This window comes from Hemiscyllium ocellatum, chromosome 10 (genome assembly GCF_020745735.1).
Source record: "Hemiscyllium ocellatum isolate sHemOce1 chromosome 10, sHemOce1.pat.X.cur, whole genome shotgun sequence".
Taxonomy (NCBI): Eukaryota; Metazoa; Chordata; class Chondrichthyes; order Orectolobiformes; family Hemiscylliidae; genus Hemiscyllium; species Hemiscyllium ocellatum.
The window spans coordinates 41,119,913-41,145,894 of NC_083410.1; the positions used below are offsets into that span (position 1 = coordinate 41,119,913).

The following is a 25,982-nucleotide window of genomic DNA, read 5'->3' on the forward strand; positions in this document are numbered from 1 at the left end:
TTCCTATTTCTGGCCTCACTAACACAGCACAGGGACCAAGCTAGAGATCCTGCTTTTCAACTTCTTACTTAACTCCTTAATTCTCTCTTGCGAGACCTCATCTCTCCTAATGCTTATCTGTTATTAAAAATATGATCACAATCTCTGTTTGCTTACCCTCACCTTTCAGAATATCTAGTCTGCTCTGAAGCATCATTGACCCTGGCCCTAGGGAAGCAGTGCACCATCCTGGAGCCTCACTTGCATCCACAGAAGTGTCTATCTGTGCCTTGACTATAGAGTCCCCTAACTTACACATGGATCCTTCTTGCTGTACAACAGGGCCGATTGTGGTACCACTGATCTTGCTGTTACTTTCCCTTGAGAGGCCGTACCTCCACAATAGTGTTCAAAACAATGTGTGTTTGAGAGGGGAATAATTACAGGGTACTCCTGCACTGCATGTCCATACTAAGTAGTATTCCTCATGGTCTCCCAACACTTCTGTCTGTGTAGCTCTTGTTTGAGACCAAATATGAAGGTAGGCCAGCCAGTAATATTAGAAATGATAGTAAAAGTTTCTTTCAATACATAAGAAACAAACAACAGACAAAAGTGACATTGGGCCACTTCAAACTGATGCTGGAAGTCTAGTGATAGGAGATAAAGAAATAGCTGGAGAATTTAATAAGTACTTTGTGTCAGTCTTCACAGTGGAAGACATGAGTAATATCCCAACAATTAAAGGGCGTCAGGGGGCTGAGTTGAGTAAGGTTGCCATTACAAAAGAGAAAGTACTAGAAAAGCTAAAAGGTCTTAAAATTGATAAATTTTCTGGCCCCGATGGGCTACATCCTAGAGTTCCGAGGGAGGTGGCTGAGGAAATAGCGGAGGCGTTGGTTGAGATCTTTCAAAAGTCACTGGAGTCTGGGAAAGTCCCGGATGATTGGAAGATCGCTGTTGTAGCCCCCTTGTTCAAGAAAGGATCAAGACAAAAGATGGAAAATTATAGGCCAGTTAGCCTAACCTTGGTTGTTGGTAAAATTCTAGAATTCATCATTAAGGATGAGGTTTCTAAATTCTTGGAAGAGCAGGGTCGGATTAGAACAAGTCAACATGGATTTAGTAAGGGGAGGTCGTGCCTGACAAACCTGTTGGAATTCTTTGAGGAGGTGACAGGTAGGTTAGACCAGGGGACCCCAGTGGATGTGGTCTATCTAGACTTCCAAAAGGCCTTTGATAAGGTGCCACACAGGAGGCTGCTGAGCAAGGTGAGGGCCCATGGTGTTCGAGGTGAGCTACTGGTATGGATTAAGGATTGGCTGTCTGACAGAAAGCAGAGAGTTGGGATAAAAGGTTCTTTTTCGGAATGGCAGCAGGTAACAAGCAGAGTCCCGCACGGTTCTGTGTTGGGGCCGCAGCTGTACACGTTATATATTAATGATCTGGATGAAGGGACTGGAGGCATTGTAACGAAGTTTGCCGATGATATAAAGTTAGGTGGACAGGCAGGTAGTACTGAGGAAGTGGGGAGCTGCAGAAGGATCTAGACGGTTTGGGAGAGTGGTCCAGGAAGTGGCTGATGGAATTCAATGTGAGCAAATGCGAGGTCTTGCACTTTGGAAAAAAGAATACAAGCATGAACTACTTTCTAAATGGTGAGAAAATTCATAAAGCCAAAGTACAAAGGAATCTGGGAGTGCTAGTCGAGGATTCTCTAAAGGTAAACATGCAGGTTGAGTCCATGATTAAGAAAGCGAATGTCATTTATCTCGAGAGGGTTGGAATATAAAAGCACCGTTGTGTTGCTGAGACTTTATAAAGCTCTGGTTAGGCCCCATTTGAAGTACTGTGTCCAGTTTTGGTCCCCACATCTCAGGAAGGACATACTGGCACTGGAGCGTGTCCAGTGGAGATTCACACGGATGATCACTGGAATGGTAGGTCTAACATACGAGGGACGGCTGAGGATCTTGGGATTATATTTATTGGAGTTTAGAAGATTAAGGGGAGATCTTATAGAAACTTACAAGATAATACATTGCTTGGAAAGGGTGGACGCTAGGAAATTGTTTCCATTAGGCGAGCAGACTAGAACCCGTGGACACAGCCTGAGAATTAGAGGGGGTAAATTCAGAACAGAAATGTGGAGACATTTCTTCATCCAGAGAGTGATGGGCCTGTGGAATTCATTGCCGCAGAGTGCAGTGGAGGCCGGGACGCTAAATGTCTTCAAGGCCGAGATTGATAAATTCTTGATGTCACAAAGATTTAAGGGCTCCGGGGAGAATGCGGGTAAGTGTTGAAATGCCCATCAGCTATGATTGAATGGCAGAGTGGACTCGATGGGCTGAATGGCCTTGCTTCCACTCCTATGTCTTATGGTGATATGACCAGCTTGCTAAATGTGCATTGACAACGTTCTCTGCCTCATGGATGCTCCATAGTGAGTCCATTCGCAGCTCCAGTGCAGCAGATGAGGCGCTACAGCTGAACATCGTTCCTGCATATGTGTCACCATGAACAGTGGAAGTGCCTCTGATTTCCCACAGGAAAAACATTCTGAGGCAGAGTTCTCCTGCCATTGTGAGCCTTAGCAACTATTGACAATAAACCAATTACACAATCTTACCCACTACTCACCAAACTCAGATTTCTCAGTTTCTATTTCGATTCTTAACAAGTTACACCCATAGAATTACAAACTATACTCTGTTTCCCTCCCGAGTACTACACACTCCATCTTTAGACTTGGTTCTCACAGCTTTTCCAAGTTAAACATTCTGCTGTTTGGCATCAGTTTCAGCCATCAAATTCTTCCCAGTTCAGATTTTCCTCAGCCATAATTCCTTCCCTTTGTGAACTTTGTCAATTCTTCATGGGTTGGAGCTTTCACCCAACCAGCTCTCTGTCATCTTCACAATGGCAGTCTTCTTTCCAGAATTTCTCAGTCGTCCGCTCCTCTTGATTATCGAACCACCTTCACCATTACACAGTATGGCTAATTTCTGGACATTTATTCACTTTGAAGTGAAAGAATCAGCTGCATCAATCCTGAATATACCTTCTGATTGTTTGGAACTCCAGCTTGCTGACCACTACTTCTTTTCAAACCTCAATGCTCATCTTCATATATCTGCCACAAGGTCATTGTGTTTTAACTTGCTTTCTATTGGTATAGCTTCCAGGAATCCCCAACTGTTACTGCTTTTGAGTCAAAAGCTGTCACACTGATGAGTTGCAAGTAACATTTATGCCAGGCAAAAGCCAGACAATGACCATGTTATTTCTGAAAACATCTAACTGTTTCTGCTTGACGTTCTGCAGCTTTATTTTTATCTTACTCTTGCATAGATTTGGTTGTCACTAACGAGGCTTGCATTTATTGTCCACTCCTAGTCGCATCTGAACTGATTTTGGGGGTGGGGGCAGTTAAGCACAAGCCACATTGATACGGGTCTGGAGTCACATATAGACTAGAGTGTTAAAGACAACAGATTTCCTTTCCTAAAGGATATTGTTGTAAAAACCCACTTTATTTACCAATCAGCTAATTATATGGTCACCTCTAGTGAGCCTTCAATTTCAGATTTTTAAAAATGTAATTCAAATTTCGCTATTTGCAATAATTGAATTCAAGCCCTGTCATTAGCATAGGGCTCGCGATTACTAGTCTAGTTACATAAGCCACCATCTCCCCATATCATCAATTCCCCTACCATCATCATTCCAGGTATTGTTATTGACAGTAAACTTAATGGGACTAGCCATACGAATTCTGTGGCTAAAAGGAAACCTCAGAGGCTTGGAGTTCTTCAGTGAATAAGTAAGTGCTCCCTGACTTCCCAAAAGATGTGTGCTATCTTTAGGACACAGGACAGAATTGGAATGAAATATTCAACATTTGCTCAATGAGTGCTGCTTCAAGAACACTTGAAGCATTTTTGATTGGCGCCTTATCCACCAGATTAAATATTTACCTTCACCCTCACTGATAGACAGTGGCAGCAATGTGTACCATATGCATGATGCAGTGCAGGAGGCTGTCAAGTTACCTGAAGCGGTAGGATCCAAACTTAAAAATTCAACCATCCCTGCTTATCCTGAATGTGCCCCCCATCCCATAATTCTAGCCTACTGTAGGTAAACTGCAATTTCTGCTACTGATACATTTGGAGAACAATTAGGTGATATAAAACATAAGAATTAAGAATTGGGGGCCCATTAATTGGGGGGAGGTGATGGCCTAGTGGTATTATTGCTCGACTATTAATTCAGAAACTCAGCTAATGCTCTGGGGCCCTGGGTTCAAACTCTGCCATAGCAGATGGTGGAATTTGCATTGAACAAAAAAAACTTGGAATTAACAGTCTACCAATGAACATGAAACTATTGTTGATTGTCAGAAATACCCATCTGGTTTACTAAGGTCCTTCAGAGAAGAGAATATTCCATCTTCATTTGGTATTGCCTACTTGTGACTCAATCCACAGCAATGTGGTTGATTCTTAATTACCATCTGAAATGGCCTAGCGAGCCATGCAGTTATACCAATTGCTTAGAAGTCTCGAAGAAATGAAACCGGACAGATCACCTGGCATCGATTATAGGCATCAGAAAAGACAATAGGAGAAACAGCTCTGTCGACCCTGAAAAGTCTTTATTGGGAGCTTGTGCAAACATTTGGAGAGCTGTCTCACAGACAAGTCGAGCAACAGCCTGACATAGTCATACTCATCATATCATTCCTTCAAGACAATGTCCCAGATGCTACCATCACCAACTCTAGATATGTCCTATCCTACTAGCAGGACAGAACCAGCAGAGGTCGCGTCACAGTGGTATACAGTTGGAAAGGAGTCCTCAAAATTGACTCCGGATCTCATGAAGTCTCGTGGCTTCAGATGAAACATATACAAGGAACCCTTCTGTTGATTACCACATACTGTCCTCCCTCAGTTAATAATATCAGTATTCCTCCGCGTTGAACAACATTTGGAGGAAACAATGAGGATGTCAAGGTCACAAAATGTACTTTGGGTGGGGGATTTCCATGTCCATCACCAAGAGTGGCTCAGCAGCAGTACTACTAGTTGAGTTGGTCAGCAAAACTAGGTCTGTGGCAGTTGGTGAGGGAGCCAGCAAAAGGGAAAAACATACTTGATCTCATGCTTACCAATATGCCAGCTGCAGGTGTCTGCCCATGACAGTATTGGTAAGAGTGACCACCACCACAATCCTCGTGGAGATGAAGTCTCACCTTCACATTGCAAATGAGCTCCATCGTGTTGTGTGGCACTATTGCCTTACTAAATGAGACAGACTTTGAACAGATTTAGCAACTCAAGACTGATCACCCATGAGATGCTGTGGGCCATCAACTGCAGTAGAATTGTGCTAGAGGACAATCTGTAACCTCATGACGCAACATATCCCCCACTCAATCGTTGCCATCAAGCTAGGGGGTCAACCCTGGCTCAATGGAGAATACAGGAGGGTATGCCAGGAGCATCTCTGGGCATAGCTGAAAATGAGATGTCAACTTGGTGAAGCTACCAAACAAGATACTTACACATCAAACAACATACATAGCAAGTGATGAGCTAAGTAATCCCACAACCAACAGATCAGATCTGAGCTCTGTGGTCCTGCACACCAGTTGTGAATGGTGGTGGACAGTTAAACAACTCCCTGGAGGTGGAGACTCCAGAAATATACCCAGCCTTGATGGAAAAGTCCAGCATATCAGTGGAAAAGATAAAGCTGAAGTTTTCACAGCAAATTTCGGCCAGAAGTGCCAAGTGGGTGATGCATCTCTGCCTCTTCCAGTGGTCTCCCAGCATTACAGATACCAGTCTTCAGCCAATTTGATTCACTCCACATGACCTCAAGAACGGTTGGAGACGCTGGATATTGCACAATCTATGGATCCTAACAACATTCCAGCAATAGTGCTGAAGACTTGTGCTCCAGAACCTGTCACTGATCTTACCAAGATCTTCCAATACAGTTTCAACTCTGGCATCTACCCAACATTGTGGAAAATTGCCCAAGTATGTCCTGTACATAAAAAGCAAGACAAATCTAACCCAACCATTTACTGCTGCTTCAGACTACTCTCAATTATCAGTAAAGTGTTTGAAGGTGTCGTCAACAGTGCTATCAAGCAACACCTGCTCAGTGATGCCCAGTTTGGGCTCTGTCAGGGCCACTCAGCTCCTGACCTCATATAGCCTTGTTCAACCATGGACGAAAAAGCCAAATTCCAGAGGGAAGATGAGAGTAACAGCTCTTGACATCAAGGCTGCATTCAATCAAGTGTGGCATCGAGCTCTAGCAAAACTGGAATCAATGGATAACGAGGTAAACTCTTTGCTGGTTGGAGTCATACCTTGCAGATAGGAAGATGGTTGTGGTTGTTGGAGGTCAGTCATCTCAGCTCCAGGACATCTCTGCAGGGGTTCTTCGGGTAATGTTGTAGGACTAACCATTCTCAGCTGCTTCATCAATGACATACCCTCCATCATAAGGTCAGACGTGGGAATATTAGTTGATGATTACATAACGTGCAACATCATTCACAACTCCTCAGATACCGAAGCAGGCTATGTTTACGTGCAACAAGATCTGGACAGTATCCAGGCTTGGGCTGACAAGTGGCAAGTAACATTTGTGCCTCACAAATGCAAGGCTCTGGCCATCACCAGTAAGAGACAATTGAACCAGCGCCCCTTGACATTTAATCATACTACCGTCACTGAATCTCAAACTGTAAACCTCCTGGGGGGTTATCATTGCCCATAAACTCAATTGGACTCGTTATGTAAACGCAGTGGCTACAAGAACTGGTCAGAGGCTATGAATACTGCAGCGAGTAACTCACCACCTGATTCCCCAAAGCTTATCCATCATCTACAATGTACAATTCAGGAGTGTGATGGAATACTCCCCACTTGCCTGGATGAGTGCAGCCTCAACAACACTCGAGAGCTTGACATCATCCAGGGTAAAGCAGCCCGCTTGATTGGTGCTACATCCTCAAGCATCCACTCTCTCCACCACTAACACTCAGTAGTAACAGTATGTACTATCTACAGGAAGTACTGCAAAAATTTACCAAAGATCCCCAGACAGCACCTTTCAAACCCACGACCACTTCCATCTAGAAGGCCAAGAACAGCAGATCTGTGGAACACTACCACTTCAAGATCCCCTCCAAGCGACTCACCATCCTGACTTGGAAATATATCGCTGTTCCTTCACTGTCGCTGAGTCACAATCCTGGAAATTCTCTCCCCAGTGGCATTGTGGGTCAACCTACATCATGCAGACAGCAGCGGTTCAAGAAGGCAGCTCATCGTCACCACCTCCACGGCAACTAGGGATGGGCAATAAATGTTGGCCAGCCAGTGATGCCCCCATCCCACAAAGGAATAAAAAAAGGATCAGGCATTTAACTGTTGCAGCTTGCTGTACCTTTCAGTAAGATCGTGGCTGATCTTCCTGAACTCCACACTCTCCCGCATTATCTGCATATCCCTTGATTTCCTTTGTATTCAAAAGCTATCACAGTCACTGACTTGGAAGTATACAACACTGAGCAAGAACAGTTCAGGATTATCCTGGCAAGAGAAACACCCTCCAGTATCTATAATGTGAAATTTGAGAAACTTCTATATTTCAAGAAAGTCAATTTTCATTTGTTTAAACTCTGGGGAAGATAAGCCTAGTCAACTCAATTTCTCTTCAAAGCAGTCCTTCAGCCCAGGAATCAGACTACCGAACCTGTGCTGCAGTGTGGCTTCAGGCTAATTGAATCCTTTTGGTTAAGGAGACCAAACTGTACATAGTATTTTGGGAGTGATCTCACTAAGGCTGTATATAATTTCTCTAAGACTTAATTAACCTTACCTTTTAATCACTTTGTAATATAGTCAAATGCACTGTTTGATTTTTAAAAAATTATTTGCCATACCTCCATTGTAACTTGTGATTTATGTGCAGAGATCCCTGGTCCCTCTGGAAAAACAGTTTCTCAATCCCTCACCTTTTAAATTAAATTTTGCCAACCAAATGGATAATTCCACACTTCTCCATATTGTATGCCATATATCACATTTCTGCCCATTCACTTAACCTAACTGTATCCCATTGTAGCCTCTTTACAACCTCATCACAGCTTACTTTCATGCCTAACTTTGCATCAGCAGCAAACTTGGATTACATTATCTTCAGATGCTTCATCGAAACTATTGATGTTGATTGGGCTTTAGACAATCGATTAAAGCCCACCAACCTAAAAATGACCTATTATCCCTATTTTATGTTCTTATTCATGAACCAATTCTAGTACCATATATTATCCACAGTGCTGTGAGTTATAAGTAAGTGTCTTAATGTTCTATGCCACCTTATTGAAAGTATTTTTAAAAAGCAGGTTGCGCTACAGCAGTTCATTCTTCACTTAACACTTAAAAAAAGAAACTTAGTTGTCAAAACGCTATTTCCCTTTCATAAATTCATGTTGACTATTATAGTTCTTGAACCTTGATCTTATGTACCTAGTAAAAGGTTTTAACATTCCCCATACTGATTTCACCCTGACTGATCTATAGATCCCTTTTTTACTCTCTACTTTCTTGAATAATGGAGTAATATTTTGTGAATCTCTGAATTGTTGAAAGTAAAAATTGCATTGATTCTATGAGAGACTTAAATCTGGATTAATGTACTGAACATGAAATGAGTTCTAAGTACGATCCCATAAAACTTTCTATGTGGGTGCATGTAGATCTTTGATTCTTTGACATAAGCAAATTATTCAAATAATCGTTTTTCACTGTAGGCAAAGCTGTCCTAAGTTTCCTTGTCTTCTGTTTCTTTCTGGAAAAGCGCAGCAGGTCAGGCAGCATCCAAGGAACAGGAGATTCGACGTTTCGGGCATAAGCCCTTCTTCAGGAATGGTTTCCTGAAGAAGGGCTTATGCCCGAAACGTCGAATCTCCTGTTCCTTGGATGCTGCCTAACCTGCTGCGTTTTTCCAGCAACACATTTTCAGCTCTAATCTCCAGCATCTGCAGACCTCACTTTCTCCTTCTGTTTCTTTCCACAGGATAGTGGTGGTTAATTAGTGGTGTGGCACTAAAATTCATACCTCTGAGCAGTATTTACCTCTTCTCCTTTTTCATTCATTTTTTTTTCATGTTCCCCATTAACCTTTCTCAATTGACCTAGTTTTTATCAATTCCTAGCTCGCAAGTTGAAACTCAGTTGAAAATATTGCTGAGAATATTTAAACTACCTTATACCACTGGAAATTTAAGCAAACTAATCATTGGTATGCTACAGTTGATTTCCAGGCTTGGATTTTTGGAGTGAGATAACAATATTTGAAAACAATATTCACACATGAAAAACATAATAATTTTCATAGATATCTAATATTTACTGAATGACCATTTGAGATAGCCATCAAGGATACAGTGATATAAATCACTGTTTTAAACTAACTTATTGTGAAAGCCATTTAAAAAATTAAATGAAGCATCCTTTTTTAGTTAAAGATTTTTGAGGAATTATTAATTTAGAATATGATGTTTTCTTTCTCTCTTTTCTGTCTGCCTCTCTCTTCCCCCTCGCTCCCCCCCTCTCTCCCCCTTCTCTCTCTCTCTCACTTCCCCCCTCCTTCTCTCACCTCCCCCCCCTTCTCTCACCTCCCCCCCCTTCTCTCACCTCCCCCCCTCTCACCTCTCCCCCCCTTCTCTCACCTCTCCCCCCCTTCTCTCACCTCCCCCCCCTTCTCTCACCTCCCCCCCCTTCTCTCACCTCCCCCCTTCTCTCCCCTTCTTCCCCTTCTCCCCCTTCTCTCACCTCCACCCCCTTCTCTCACCTCCACCCCCTTCTCTCACCTCCACCCCCTTCTCTCACCTCCACCCCCTTCTCTCACCTCCACCCCCTTCTCTCACCTCCACCCCCATTCTCTCACCCCCCCCCCCCATTCTCTCACCTCCCCCCCCCTTCTCTCACCTCCCCCCCTTCTCTCACCTCCCCCCCCTTCTCTCACCTCCCCCCCCCCTCACTTCCCTCCCCCTTCTCTCACTCTCCCTCCTCACTCCCCTCCCCCCCTTCTCTCACTCTCCCCCCCCTTCTCTCACTCTCCCCCCCTTCTCTCACTCTCCCCCCCCTTCTCTCACTCTCCCCCCCCCTTCTCTCACTCTCCCCCCCCCTTCTCTCACTCTCCCCCCCACTTCTCTCACTTCCCCCCCCTTCTCACTTCTCCCCCCCCTTTCTCTCTTTCCCTCCCCTTCTCTCTCTTCTCCCCTTCTCTCTCCTGTTTCGGTGATTGTTTTTATGCAACCATCAATATCATGCAGGGTTTTGATTGGTGGTTTCTTATATCATTGCCTCAGCTACCAGATAAGTCAATTGCAAGTCTAGTGAAGTACTATTACTCCTGGAAGAAAACTCGATCCCGAACAAGTTTGATGGATCGGCAAGCTCGAAAATTAGCAAGTAGAAACAATCAAGATGAAAGGTGAGGGAAATCAGATGGTTATTTCCTTGGCATTCATATTTACTAGTAGCAGAAACAATTATACTGTGTACACTAAATTATGTTTCACACCAAGATCGGGCAAGAATATTGTGGTCGATCTGGTCTTGGATCCATCAAATTCTGCTTTGCAATTGGTACTCGAGTACATTTTTCATCAGGTATTTATACATCTCTCTCGATTTTACTCATGGAATCAGTCACTGCTGCCTACTTTTCATACTCTTCCTCCTAGGTTTTAGACTTACACCCTCTATTAAGATATATGTTCAGTAATTTAATTAATTTGTCTGTATTCTTTAGGATCCTGAATATATTTCTATAAAATGATACTTAAATTTTAAAACATGTTTTATAACATTAGGCCTTCAGCATTTAGCTCAAGGTTTTGGTGTGGTCATTGTTGACTGGAAAAGAGGTTTGCATAAGCCCTTGACCTCCGAAATGTACCTCTTCAGACAATATTTCTAGGTAGAGTATTCCTACAGTGGCCTTTAAAAGAGTAGGCTGGTTAGTAGCTAAACATATCACATGATATAAGGAATACCTGATCCTGAGAAGTAGAGACCCGTATGTCCTCAAAGCCTCCCTGAAAAGGTGAAACAAGTCCAATCCATCTCCCCAACCCTCTTATCCCTCCTGTCCTGCTTGTGACTGAATCTGCGCATTACACGTTTGAGTTATTGGTAATTCTAGAAGCCACTGATCTGGAGTGAAATCAAGTTATCCACAATTCCAAGGGACTGCCTAATAAAGAATGGCTTTATCTGACACAAGTTGAAAGGACAGGTGACCAACTCAATTCCAGGAGGCAGGGCAGATATATTTGTTTCTTCAATTTAACTCTGGTTTATTCTTTTATCTGTTGAGGCCATGCTCAGGAGTGATGGGAGGAAAAGGGAGTTAGACTTTTGGTCAGGTACATGAATAGAAAAGGTTTTATGGGCCAAACACAGGCAAGTGGGACTAGTTTAGTTTGGGAAACTTGTTTGGCATAGACAAGTTGGACAGAAGGGTCTCTTCCTATGCTTTATGACTCCACGATTGTGGGTAATAAGTATTCTTTTAATGAAGTTAGACTCTAATTTAATCAACATTATTAATTGTATTGGATCATTTTATAGTTTTCTAACTCTTATGTTTCTAGGTACAAAAAGTGTATGCATGTCATTTATAATATTAAACTGGATTCTTGATTTTTAGTGATGATGGGATGGAAGAAGGAGCTGCAAACGATGTTGCTGACAGTGATTATGATCCCACGAAAGAAACTAAGAAAGAGGTGAGAAATTGTTGGAAAGTAAGAGGCAATGGCCTCATGGTTTTATTGCTGGTCTGTTAATCCAGAGACCAGGTAATGTTCTGGGCTTCCAGATTCGAATCCTGCCACAGTGGCATTTGAATTCAATAAATATCTGGAATTAAGAGTCTAATTATGACCATGAATCCATTGCTAATTATTGGAAAAACACATCTGGTTCACTCGTGTCCTTTAGGGAAGGAAACTGCTGTTGTTACCTGATGTGGCCTACATGTGACTTCAGACCTACAGCAATGTGGTTGACTCATAACTGCCCTTTGGCAGTTAGTGATGGGCAATAAATGCTGGCCTAGCCAGCGACACCCTCCTCCCATGAATGAATAAAGTATTATTGCTCTGCTGTTCATCCAGAGACGCAGATAATGTTCTGGGGACTGGGTTCGAATCCCGCCATGGCAATGGTTGAATTTGAAGTCATTTAAATTAAATCTGAAGTTAATAGTCTAATGATGACCACGAAACTACTTTTATGACAAAAGAACGGATTCTGCAGCAGATTACAACTCGTCATCTGTTCTAAGAGTTTCTAAATGATCCTGCTAAGACCTCCATATGCCCGACATTTCAGTCTGTCAAACATGAACTGGATGCTTGATGGTCAGGAAAATCCATCTGGTTCATAAATGTCACCTAGTCTGGCTCCTGGCAATTAAGGATGGCATAGCCAGTGATGCCTTTGTCCCTTGAATGAATATAAGAAACAAAGCCAAGTTTCCAGCTGAAGATTCAGTCACTGAACTGTGAAAGTTCATAATTTCTACATGTGCCATTTGATTAAAAGTTAAGATTGTGGAAGCAAAGGTTTGTTGCAATTAGATTTTCAACATTATGAAACCTTAATGCTTTTAAGATTCCACAATGACCTTATATCATTTACATTCTTCTTTAGATTTAAAGATGTGTATACAAATGGGCATTCCCTGGGCAGAAATTCTGGCTGATCAGAGACTGACAGCACTTCATTGCTTGGCAGCAAAAGCAAGCAGGATGATCACTGCTCTGCTGATAATGGACTTAAACTAATGTTTAAGATTGTTGCGGGACCCAAGCCACAAGACATGGCAGGAGGGGTGTCAAGGGGTGTCACTCTCTGTTGGCTCCCTTCTTTCTGATTATGTGTCACTTGATCAGGCAATGAATGTCTTTGAATGACACCCACCTGAAAGGCCTCAAGTAACTCCAGTGAAATTCTTCAGGCTTCCTACATGGTAAGTCTCCTTCATAATGGTGGATGAACATCATTGGATGTGGATTGAGAACCTCAAGTGAGCATTAATTGCTTCTGATGGGCTGCAGGCTTTCCAGACCTAATCAGTGAAAAGCTGGGTCTTGCCAATAAAGTGCCCATCTCCTCCAAACTTGTCATGAAGGCAGGCATTCAATTTTACTTCTAGGGGCTTCAATATAGCTTGCAAAAGATATTATTTTCATAAACCCATTGTATGTAAACACCGATTTAAAAATGCATTTTGTCCATTATGCCCATCCTTTCTTATGTATAAAGGCATGTGGAGAGTTAGCAAATGGAATGTCTTATATGTGAATTGGTGATTTGTTTTGGAGGCCTTTAAATATGATGATGACTTTCTACATGTGCCAGAGACCTAGTTGACCAAAGAGAAGGAAATGAGTACTTCCTGTTTAGCAAATGAATCATCTATGTGGAAACTTGGAAGAGGAGAGAAACATTAATTCTTCCCTCCCTCTGATTGTCATCTACTGGTCTCAGCTGGGAATGTACTTGAAGAGATTGCATGGGACAGGGCAACGTGGTTGTGATATCTTTCACATTGCAGTAGCTGGGAGACTCACCTTGCCCAACTTCACATGAGGAGTAAACATTAGTGCAAGGTACTGTAGGGCTGTTTAAGCGTAAGTCGTCACCTTAAGTAGAGAGGTAATCAGAGAAAACTGGTAGTGCAAATATTTGATTGGCTGATAAATGTTCGTGTATATGCTGTATTGAATTACTTATTTCTTTTTCCAGATTGTATGATTTGCGCAAGAAAATGATTAGATGAAAATGATTTTGTTGCAAAGGTGGTTTGCTATAGCAAGTAATAGTGAACTGATTGCATAAAGTAGCATTGTGGCACAGATATCTTGTTTCTACTGATTCTTATTCCTACAACTCAACATTTTTGAGTTTATGCAGATTGACTGAAGCAAAGTAGAACTTCTCCATAGTTATTGGATATCTGTGTGATCCATGTTTTCTGCATCTTGATTTTAAAAGCATACTGTCTAACTTAGAGCAAATATGCTGATGGTCCATTGCTTCATTGATTTATGGGCTGCCTCCTGTACCTAGAAATCACTTTTAAAACTCTCCTTCTCCCAGAAATAAGCTGGTTCCCATTCTTAGGACGTGATAAAACTGGATAATAGTATTAAACAAAAAGAGGAGGGTGGAAATGTGCCACCACTCAAAATTATTTCTTGGAAGTTAAGCAAAGAGGAGAGGTTGCCTTTACATAAGGAATGAAATGAGGAAAATACTAACTGGAATGTTGGATACAAAATACCAAGTACTTAAAGAAAAATCTGCAGAAGGATAAAAGCAATTAGTTACATTGTTGAGGATGTGATGGATAACAGCAGTCGTTTTAGAATTGGCTTTTATGACAAAAGAACAGATTCTGCAGCAGATTACAACTCGTCATCTGTTCGAAGAGTTTCTAAATGATCCTGCTAAGAAATTCATATGCCCGACATTTCAGTCTGTCAAACATGAACTGGATGCTTGTACATTAGGATATGTTTGACCACAGGAATTTGACATTATTTAAAAAGATTCAAGAGTTGAGGCTCCTTACCGCAACTATACACCAAAGTACTGCTGGAGTTCAAATAACTATAAAACATGCAAGTTTCCAACTGGTGGCATGATTTTGTTTTTGTACCATCCAGGATCACCTTAACATGCAGTGCATTGGCTTTCAGGAATATCTGGAGTTGGTGGGAAGGATTCCAATCCCAGTGACAGTACTTGAGGTCACCTCTTTTAATGAAATCAATCATCAGATGCGAGTATTGCGATTCAGCCTGTCTTCAGAATCAGATCTTTATGTTAATTAGGAGTATCCATTTGTTTTCTGTCCCTCGTTGCTGGATGTGGCACTTAAGCCATCTTATCCCAAAAGAGAAACTGCTTCACAGCAAAATGTTTACCTTGTTGAGAATCATGAATTGGGACTTTTCCTAATGTCACAATTCCTCCCCCTGTGCGGCAGTCCTTATCATGCTATTTTTAGATGTGGGGTGGTAGCAACAGACTGGAATTGGTGTATCACTGTATCCTGAAGCAAGGCAGAATGGATGGATGCTGAGGTAAACAGTTTAGAAGATTTGTCTCCATTCAATAGAACACTGGCCCAAATCAGAAGCTAGGTGTAAGGCCTCGAAATCCTCACCCTTCCACTCCTTCAACAACTTCTCACCTCATGAAGCCCTTTCTCCTCCACACCTACATAGTTCCTCAGTCCATTCTATATCTTTTCAACCACCTCCTTAGTCCTTCACTCCCATGCCCATGCATCCACCCCAATTTCCTTCACTCCCTCTTTCTGTTGTCCATTCACCAATACACACCAGTGCATCCAATACACACACACAGCCCCTAAATTCTATAATTATTTTGGGAAATGTCTGATGTACTTCTGAAGCTGAAAAGGTTGTGAAACCTTTACAATAAATGAATTTGCAATCCCTTTGACATCTGTTACCATTGTGCAATTATGTGCAGTTGTCAACATCTTTTTGTATTTACTTGTCAGAAGGTTCCTGAAAACAAAATAGGATTTTCCTGTTGTTTGCAACTTGGCTGAAGTACAATGAATAACATGTCCTACTAAAATGGATCTGACTCCATGGACTGGATTTTATGGCTCAACACATTCCCCATTGCCCATTACCATCATCAATAGGAAAGTCAATATTGAACCCATCAAAATCGATCTGTTACACAGTGATAATATGCTGGGAAGAACAACAGTTGATTCATTATGTTCTCGTCTGGGAGGATATCCCATACTAAGGAGCTGGCAGCTCTTTAGTCCCTGCAGAACCAGGATTGAGCAGTGGCCACTGCTGGGACTACAGTCAGTCCCTGAGGAAGAAGATTTGAGGTCAGAATCAGAGAGTAGTCCACAGCACAGAGAGAAAAAAAAACCCTTCAGCCTAAATTGTCCACACCAGTCAAAAGCCAACCACTTTTCTAATCGCATTTTGCAGCACTTGGTCCATAGCCTGTATGCCTTGGCAGTGAAAGTGCATATATAAATGCTTCTTAAATGTTACATGGATGTCTGCCTCTACAGGAAGTGAGTTCCACATTCCCCACTGCCCTTTGGGTGAAAAAGCTTTGCCTCGCATCTCCTCTAAACCTTCTACCCCTTCCTTAATCTACCCTGGTCATTGATCCTGCTATCGAGGGGAAAAATTTCTTCCTGGCTCCCCCATCTATAACCTCAATTTTATACATCCCCTCTCAATCTCCCCTGCTCTAAGGGAAACATCTAGTCTGTCCAATCTCTCTCTTCGTAACTGAAACTCTCCAAGTAAATTAACATCCTGGTAAATCTCCAGTACATCTTTGATTTTATGTCTCCAAAGACTACAGGCAAAGTTTTATAGTCCTAACTGGAAGATCCCCATCATCGGGGAGATGATAGGATGGGATGTTGAGTTAGAGAGGCCAGGGTAGGTTAAAGTAGGAGGTGCTGAGAGAGGGCTATGGAGGCATCTGATGTTGGGGGAGATTGCCTCTGATAGGCACGTGAGAGCCTCTAAATATGGTACCTCCTTTCATGCCCTAATGTAACCTGTAAAGGTTACCAGCTTTTTTTGTGTCTTCTCTTAACACATTTAAAATAATAACAAGCAGAATGGGGCCCTTATTGACATTTGACTCTCAGGGTTGACAGGCTGCCTGACACATGCCCTGCTGACAACAATGTAGGAAACAGGTTCAGGCTGGGCAGCAAAGGGACGAGAAGGCTATTTGTTTACTTTACAATCCTCTGCCTTTAAATAAGTAAGTGGGGCTATAACATTCAGTACATTAAAATAGTGGGGTTTTTAAAGTGTTCAACTTGCAAGTGAAACACGTCAGGTTGGAAGTACTTTGTACAGATATGCTACCTTGTATGCTTATCTCACTCCCTCAAAATATATCTGAACTCTGACCTACTTTCCTATACAAACTGGATAATCATTACTGGTTCAAGAAAATAAAGTACATGCAGTCCCCAGGTTGCAAACAGGTTCCGTTCTGGAGTCCATTCACAAGTCAAAACATAATGCAGGACAGTGGAAAGCAGGTGTTCGTAAGTACAGAAAATACTGGTATTTCAGATCTTGAATCATTAAAATCATATATGAGATCGTGTTCGTTAAGTACAAATATTTGTAAATTAGGGAACCCCATAAGTCTGCATGATGCAGTTCAATGTATGAAAATAAGTTGTGTTAGTTACAAACAGGTACTATAACTCAATTTGTTTTAAATATGCCAATGAGGAAGCAAAACCGTATCTGAAAATGTGAACTTAAGTTTTGCTTGCCTTAAGAATGCATTAGTAATCTCCTGTCTTAGCATCATAACTATTGTAAGAAAATCTAAAACGTACAATTCTTCTAAATGGAAGCTCAGTATTTGTTTTGTGATTCACTGACCAAGAGTTGTGTGTTTTCAGGGTTTTGTACTAATCACGTGCTGAGTACTATCTCAACAGCTGACTTATGGTGAGTGTAGGGGAAACATTAAAATTATGTTCAAACAAATGATCACTGGATTTCTGAAAATCCTATTGTGCTGTCACTGGCATGAATGTGCTACCCAGGAGTCCAGAAATTCTGTTAATTGGCCTTAGTCAATACTTTGGCTACTCCAGATTATAAAAGCCTCCTATCAAAAGTAGAGAAAGTTTGGATTCTCAGATGATTACATTTTTCTGGCCCTTCTGAATTCAGTGTTAAAGAAGAGATCTGACTGTTTAGATCTTATTTAAAGTTTGAAGTGGTACAAGCAGTGGTTATCATTCACACTTAATTTTTAACATTTGTTTTAGAACCAAGTTAACTGAGTAAAACAATGAATTTGAAGTATTTTGGGCTAAATGTTATGTCATTTTTGATGAACTCACATTTTAGTAATTCCTGTAACTTGGTTTTGCATTGTTTGAGTATATTGCTGTCTTAAAGCACCTCACATGATAATTTTGAAGTGTTGTTTATTATCTGTTATCTAGGCTGATTCGCCGGTGATGTCTTCAAAATTCATTGCTGCTGACATCACCTGGACATTTATTGAACAACTAAAATTATTTACTCGTTGTTTTTTTTTCCTTCTCCTGAAGTACTTGTAACATCTGCCTGTATTCTTGTTCTCCTTTTTTCTGTTAGGGTAATCCTGATCCACCCGTGCAGGTCAGCAGAGTCGGTTCAGTCAGGCGTGAGCTTCCAAGTTTGCAGCATCGTCACCACCCTCTTCGGTCCAAATGCCGACCACCAAAAGGAATGTATCTTAGCCAAGAAGATGTTGGAGCCATGTCCTGCAGCCCAAATGCAGCAAGTACCATTCTTAGACAGCTTGATATGGAACTAATCTCATTGAAGCGCCAGGTATTTGGATACCTGTAGTGTAGCTTTAAAACTCCCCAGACGTAAATTTTGTTTCTTGTGTACCGTGTATAAAGTAATGAGTTTCATAACAAAAGCTACAACCTTCTCACTGCTAAATAAAGATGGACTTCATACAATTAATCCAGCAAGTGTTAATTCATACTTGAACAAATGTTTAAAACTTCAACACCAGGCTTTTATTTGATTTGCATGTTCAGTATCTTTGCTTTCTAATCCAGTAATGTCAAGTGTCAACCTGGCTAATGTGTGGCATCCTTGATGATCATGGGTTGAAGCCCCACTCTCGGGACTTGAGCACATAATCTAGGCTAACTCGTCTGTGCAGTTCTGAAGGATGCAGTCAGTAGAAATGAGGACACCATATATCTAGTGAGGGTTATAGCAAGGCTACATAACTTGTTCAGATGGCTTTTTAAAAAATCCCATGGCACTGCTCAAAATAGAGGTCTCCCAGTGTTTTATCAATGTCCATGCTGTTTGTGAGATCCTGCTGTGTATAAATTGCCTGCTTGTTTGCCTATATAGCAACAATAACTGCATTCAAATGTAGTTAATTGGTTATGAAGCACCTTTTGATTTTGAGGTCAGGAAGGCTTATTTCTTTCAACTAGAATACCTCCATTTAGTGAATGTAAATGAGAAGGAAATTGTTTTTGCATAGTGCCTTTCACATGGTTGGAGTTCCTTTCTCAAGCAGTATGTCAGTACACCTAGAAGGGTGGATTAGTAGCTAGATCTAGTTAGGAATAATTAAATACATTGAATGGGGTGAGCCTTTTACAACGAGTGATCACAATATGATTTGGTTTAAGATTCAACTTGAAAGTGAAAATGATCAGTAAAAAAGCTAAAATTCCAGATTGGTTTGGGAAAAATCTTAGATAGATAAAGAGCATGTTAGAGTGAAAGTAACAAGTGAAATTAGCATATAAGAATGTATAACAACTGGAGATGCACTTGATAAAGAAATTGAATAATTCAATTTTAAAAAAAACTTCAAGTAGATCTTTGATGCCTTGGATAAACAGAGGTGAGAAATCAATTAATGTTGAAGAAACTGGTGTATGAGAGTTATAAAACCAGTAAGGACAGAAATATATATAGATTAAAGGTGTGTTAGAAGGAAAGCCAAGAACAGATGTGGTAGAGCAATTTCAGAGAATGCCAAATGTTATGGTGCAGTATTTTATAAATATATACATTAAGGGAATGGAAGACTACACCTGAGGGATTGAGGATGCAGTGAAAACAACAAAGGAACTTGATGTAATTTGGATTAAATTTTACAAAAGAGGATAGAATGGAAGATGTTGCAATTCCATAGAGTACTTCAACCTTTTAAATAGTGCATTTATTTGTAATCTGCACTATTGTATTATAGGAGTAATAACAAAATAGTTGAAAAGCCATTTTTGAATCAAAGTTTTGGAGTGAAGTTTATGCAACTGATGTACATCTGTTTTTGACAAATTTTAGTTTTTCAAAATTAAACCTTAAAAGTTGGAGGTTATATGTAACTTCAATCAAACAATTTCCTGTGATGTGATGTATGAGGAGCAGGCTATTCAATCAGTTGTTGCAGTTCTTTATTGTAAGGAACCATACTTTTGTTGACTGTTTGTAGTTTCTTATGCAATATGAAAGGATGTAATAACTGCAAACTGCACTCTTTAGCCTCAATAAGCGATTTTAATATTGCTTGGGTGAATGTGATTAAACTAAAATTACTATCTGTACATCATAGTTTTGTACCATTCTCTGCAACATCTCGATGTATTCCTTATATAATGGAGGAGATGAAGCTGGAAGCAGTGATGCAGACTGTCAAATTGGCTCTGATGTTGGAGTTGAAAAAAATTTAAGAAAACATTAAATCTTTACTTCAGACGTTTTGGTTAAAATGTTTATCCTTTATTTCTTCAGTCTTGTTCCATCTGGCCCCACATTTTTAAAAAAATCCATTAGACTTTCTGACTTAGTTGCTGTTTCTGTTAGCTTGGCTGTTTGAGCATACCATGATGGCATTCCTGTGTGGTACAGACAGTTGAGGCCTCAACAGTGCCATCTTAGTCTGATTTAAATTATTAAAGAATCATCTGACTGGTGTACCTCTTGTGTGCTTAGAAGCACAGGTTATGATTACAAACAATGGGAGGCAGCTTGACCAGTGTATATAAGTTGCATTGTTCATTTTACCTCATTACCTCCCTGGTTTATGCCAGGTTGGCAAGGTTAAAATTAGTGCTTTAGTTCTTCATCATAGCAGTTTTGCAGCAGAATGAGATCATTAGGTTCATTGTACCTGTGAAATTACTGGTTGCACTTAGAGCTAGGTACATCTAATCTGTTTTCCTGCCCTTTCCTCATATTCATTTAATATTTGTTCTTCCTTTTCAAATTTATCCAAAAGGTGAGGGATATATTAAGCAAGGTCTCCTTCAAATAAATGTGGCTTTGAGGCGGTATACTCAATGTTAGAAATCCAGATTAATATCAAGCCTGCATAGCAATCTAAGCCATCTGATGCCTTAACCATGCACATCCGTGCATCATCTTGCAAATTTGAATGAATAACGGGCTAATCTGGCTCATAAATGGAACCCGAAAAGGAGCTGGGATTTTTCCTATTTCCCTCTAAGTAACATTGAAAATCAATGCCCCTGTGAACAAGTAACAGGTAACTTGCCAGTGGTCTGTGCTGGAAGTTAAATGGCAAAACATTTACACTTGTATAGTATGTTTAACATAAAAATGCCCCAAGATAATTGAAAAGATGTGAAGAAAATGAACACTACGTCAAAAAGATGACGTTAGAGACAAGAAATAATTGTCAAAGAAGTAGAATTTAAGGAGGAGGAGATGATAAAGAGGCAGGAGTCCCACAGTGAGCCAGGTGAAAATACAGCTGTCAGGTTAAAGGGAAGTGGGCACATACATGCATGCTGTCAATGAAAATGTGTTCCAAGTTGTTGATCTGAACGATGGTAGTGGATGTTGTGGGGCTGGAGGAGCTTAAAAATAAAACTGAGGCCACATGACATTTTGAAGACAACTGCAAGAATTTTAACTTGATGGCATTAGACAAATGAGAACCAAGGTAGCCTACACATGCCTGGTGGATGAGATGAACATGGTGTGAAACTGGATGCAAGAAGCAGGATTTTGGCTGAGCTGAGGTGCAGTAATCTAGTTTGCAGGGAGAAAATACAATATTATAGTTTTAGAGACAAATCGAAAACAATAGACAATGCTTTGGAGGTTTTGTGATAAAGTATAGCTTTAAAAACTCATCTCACGGTTGAGTTGTATGTTAAGGTTGCAAAGAAGCTGATTTGGCCTGTGTTGATGACCATGGGAAGACATGGCAAGATATTAAATATTGTAATGAGGATGAAGGTCATGAATTTGGTTCTAAACTACAGCAGCATCTTTCATCACCTTTGGGATCCTTGAGGCTTGGTTCTGCCAATCTCTCATCATCGTTTCAAAACTTGCATAACTTGACTACTGGGGCATGTACATGTACATAATTAAAAAACAAATCTTACATGTGTTGGATTTTGGTAGTTTAATTCAGAGACTGTTAATATTTCCACTGCTCTCAAATACCTGAATGTCTTCCCTCTAAGTTACTGGCATTCAGTAGACATTTGGAGTAATGTATTCCATTTTTGTTATTATTGAAATAAAAATGTCTTCCAATATACCTTGCGTGCCTTTGGTACTAATCCTAAATTTGTGCTCTGAAACCAATTCAGTGGTTAATGCAAATAATCATTTACCCTCCCCAATTCTTGCAAAATTTCTAGCACTTCTGTTAGATTCCCTCCTACTTCCTCAGCTCTAGTGATTATTGTCATAACTCCCTAAAATGATGTGGGATAATATCACGTGAAAACTTGGTTCTTTTGTCCAAAGTTCCTGTTTTCCTACTGATTTTTGCTGATGCATTAACTCTCTTATTTTAAATGAATTAACACTTCCACTAAAATAACAGAACAACTCCAGAAGAGCATATTAAGCAATCATGCATATCAGATGGTGTAATTTCAGGTTTGCAGCTTTTCAAATGTCTCATCACAACTATAATCCTCTGATCTGTGGTACCATCCTCATAAATCAACATTACAGCTTTTCCATGGCTAAAGCAGTTTTCTGAAAACTGAACAAAATAGTGCAAAGTCTTGTCTCTATTTTTTTTTCAATGATCTATATATACAGTGGAACCTTATATGACTCTTTCCTCTGCCCCAACCCAACTTTAAACATATACTATCTGTACACCTTCAATTTCTTTCTTTTTCAGTTCCCTTCTTTGCAACGGTTCTTAGATTTTTTTTATATAGGAAGTGCTAATTACCAAGATCCCTTTGGAAGTTTACCCAAAAGTTTGAGGAGTGAGGCTGAGATTGTGATCAGGATCTGTATTTACTACCATTTGAACTCCACTCCAGCAGATAACTGTATTTTTCATACCTCTCAACCATGTTCTACCCAATTGAGGTAAGAAGTGGGGAAAGGTAAATTGACAAGGGAGCCTCTGGTCTTCCACTCCTCAGATGTGGACCTAACTGTTTTTCTACTTTGCAAAAGGATTTGTAATACCAACGCAGAACTAAACTAAGATTCACACATTTGTGGCAATTTCAGTTATCTAAGGTTAGTATTTTTATAGACAAAATTTTCAAACAGCATCTTCTTAGCCTTCAGTTTTCTTCTCCCTTAACACACATGGAGTGAAATAATTGGTAAGCATGCAAGCAACAAGTGATAGTATTCTTCTTGCTAACAATAGAGTAATGGATGTTGCACGAAAGCAGTGACATTGTAATTAGTGAATTAAGGATTGACAATTTTTTTTAAACAAAACTTCGCAAATTGAAGAATCCATTGTAAAAATATTTAATGTATTATAGATGTGCTATCAGAACAAGTCACTGGGCCCACTGTATCTTACTTTGGCTAGATATCCAACTTTGAGACTCCTAATCTTGATTCCATGAGGAGAACTGAGCTGAAAATGTGTTGCTGGAGAAGCGCAGAAGGTTAGGCAGCATCCATGGAGCAGGAGAGTTGACGTTTCGGGCATGAGCCAACGTCGACTCTCCTGCTCCTTGGATGCTGCCTGACCTGCCCCGCTTTTTCAGCAACACATTTTCAGCTCTGATCTCCAGCATCTGCAGTCCTCACTTTTTCCATAAGGAGAACTCTCCACTTTGGATCAGGATCCAGACTTTGGGTCCTGACATTACACTGTTGGGATCAATTGCTCAACATGTTCTTTCTCTTGATTGACCAGCTAGCAGTCACAAGGCCAATCACTATCCAATTAAGGATGGCAGGTGACGGTTTCTGGGTGGGTGAGGGGGATAGGAATACCTGAAACACAACGTGTTAAAGTCTGCCATTGCACATGATGGAGACTACAGCTTTAAGAATGTGAAATTACCAAGTGTCCCAGTTATCCAGCCACTGTAGACAATGGGGAAATTCCCCCTAAAGAATGATGTTGTAGCTGTAGCTAAAATCAAAGAGATAAATCCAGAGTGGGGGGAATGCAGAAGGATAAGGGGAACTTGGAGTTTCTCTGAAACACTGGTGTCCCCAGTTTGCTCCCAGATGACTGACTTCAGAAAGATACCATTCTCTCGATTCAGCAGGTGACCTACAAGCAATTGGAAAATTAGAAAATTTTATAAGATCTCTGTTACATAATTTTTTTTTAAACTAACAATTGGCCTTTTAGTGACTTAATTTAATAACCTATAGCTGTGGCTGACCCACCCTCCCCAAACTGGTTCACATGTAGATTGATGCTTGTGAGCCCATACGCAAGTCAACAATATGGAATTATGGGACATCAATCCTTCCCCACTTGGTGATTTGATGAGTAAATTTTGGGACAGCCTTAATGTCTCTATTTTAATTCAGTTGCCACCCTGCTTTAAAAAAAAAGTGCTTGCATTTTGCAAACAGTCATATCGTTCTGAGCATAAATGAAACTACTGCTTGTCACCTCATTCCTATGTCAATAATTATTACAGATTTTCTCAGAAGTAAAAGCTTCTACTTCGCCTCTTCCCGCAACTGTTTTTTGATCCTATGTCTTAATTTTGCAAAATTAAAATCTGGTTATAGCAATATTTTATAAATTGCTTAAATTAATTTTAATCAATAGAGAAAAATTATACTGCCTAAAGGAGCAATGTTAATTTCAAAATTGAATTTAAAACGATAGGTAAAAGTCTAATTTTGAAATGGTTTCCCAGGTACAAAATGCCAAGCAAGTTAACAGTGCACTGAAGCTGAAATTAGAAGGAGGCATAGAAGAATTCAGACCATCTGAGGTAAATAATATGGTGCTTATAATTTCACAACCAATGTAATTCTCTTGTGTTGTTTTGTGTACAGTTTTAGATCTGTAGTTTTATTCGTTATATGAAAGTATTCCTCTGTTCATTGACTACGTCTAAAACTAGATGGATCTAGAGATCTGTGGCAAAAGTGGAATTCTGTATCAAGAAATTACTCTATCACGTGGCATAAATAATGACATGAATGCATCCGCATTGAATACAGTGGCATTCCAAATATGCAATGACCTTTCTTGATCTTCTGTACATGTGCTGGTGCAATGCACATCTGTGTTCATACCTGAGGTACATCTGTGTTTGCAGCTAGACAAATTTATGGGGCAGTTCTCATTTTATTATTTTTGGGAATAATGTGTGCAATTTAGACCTGGGGAAACCAGAACAAATGTTTCAAAAATTAGACAAAAAGTAAATAGTTTCTGTGTCCTTAACAGATGGGAAAAATCAATAGCCCAATAGCTATTTCAATTGAATATGGATTCTCTCTTTCTGGGGTATCTTTTTACACACAGTTGTTAATAATTGGACAAGCACTGTGTGGAAATCAGTGTGTATCAGGCTTGAAGTGGAAGATTTTATTTTGCTACAAATGTAGGTTCTAGTGTGCCTGAGATTATAGAGGGGACGTGCTTTTCAAACCTTTGAGAAAGGGACTTGGAAATTTTACAGAAATGTAGAAAAAATGTTTTATAGGGAGTATGTAAAATAACGTTTTGTTGGAAACCAATATAATATGTTGAAAGAGTAAACCTAGTCTGTCTTAAGTCATTGATTTGTAATACAAGTAGTAGTAGTAGTACACGTTACCAAACTTAAAATGAGATTACTGAAAACATTTGACCAAATAACAAAGTAAAAAGATTAGGAATTACATCATTTACCTGACACATTGCTTAGAAATACTGGTAAGTATTATCAAGCAACGTGACTTTTAGATTAAATTCTTTTTTGCAATAAAATATTCATCTGCAGAATTTGCAAATTGACAGACGATCAGTGGGAGAATTATAAGAAAGGTCAAAGATGTTTACAGTATTAAGGTTTAAGTCAACCCTGCTGCTCTAAGGTGTAAATCTTGACCTGATTGTGATGCCAATAGTACTCCATTTTCA

At 40.2% G+C, this 25,982-nt stretch overlaps 1 protein-coding gene across 6 annotated transcripts in view; it reads left to right on the forward strand.

Annotated features, from left to right (window-relative positions):
* rcor3 (REST corepressor 3) overlaps window positions 1-25,982 on the forward strand; it is a 67,668-nt gene that overhangs the window by 22,778 nt on the left and 18,908 nt on the right. For 5 of the 6 annotated variants that reach the window (XM_060831439.1, XM_060831435.1, XM_060831441.1 and 2 more), the window contains exons 6-9: window positions 10,388-10,512; window positions 11,734-11,812; window positions 18,257-18,475; window positions 24,766-24,843. In XM_060831439.1, the coding sequence (XP_060687422.1) occupies window positions 10,388-10,512; window positions 11,734-11,812; window positions 18,257-18,475; window positions 24,766-24,843 (501 nt within the window). The remainder of the gene's footprint in view (window positions 1-10,387; window positions 10,513-11,733; window positions 11,813-18,256; window positions 18,476-24,765; window positions 24,844-25,982) is intronic. The other variant, XM_060831438.1, reaches the window with a different exon arrangement.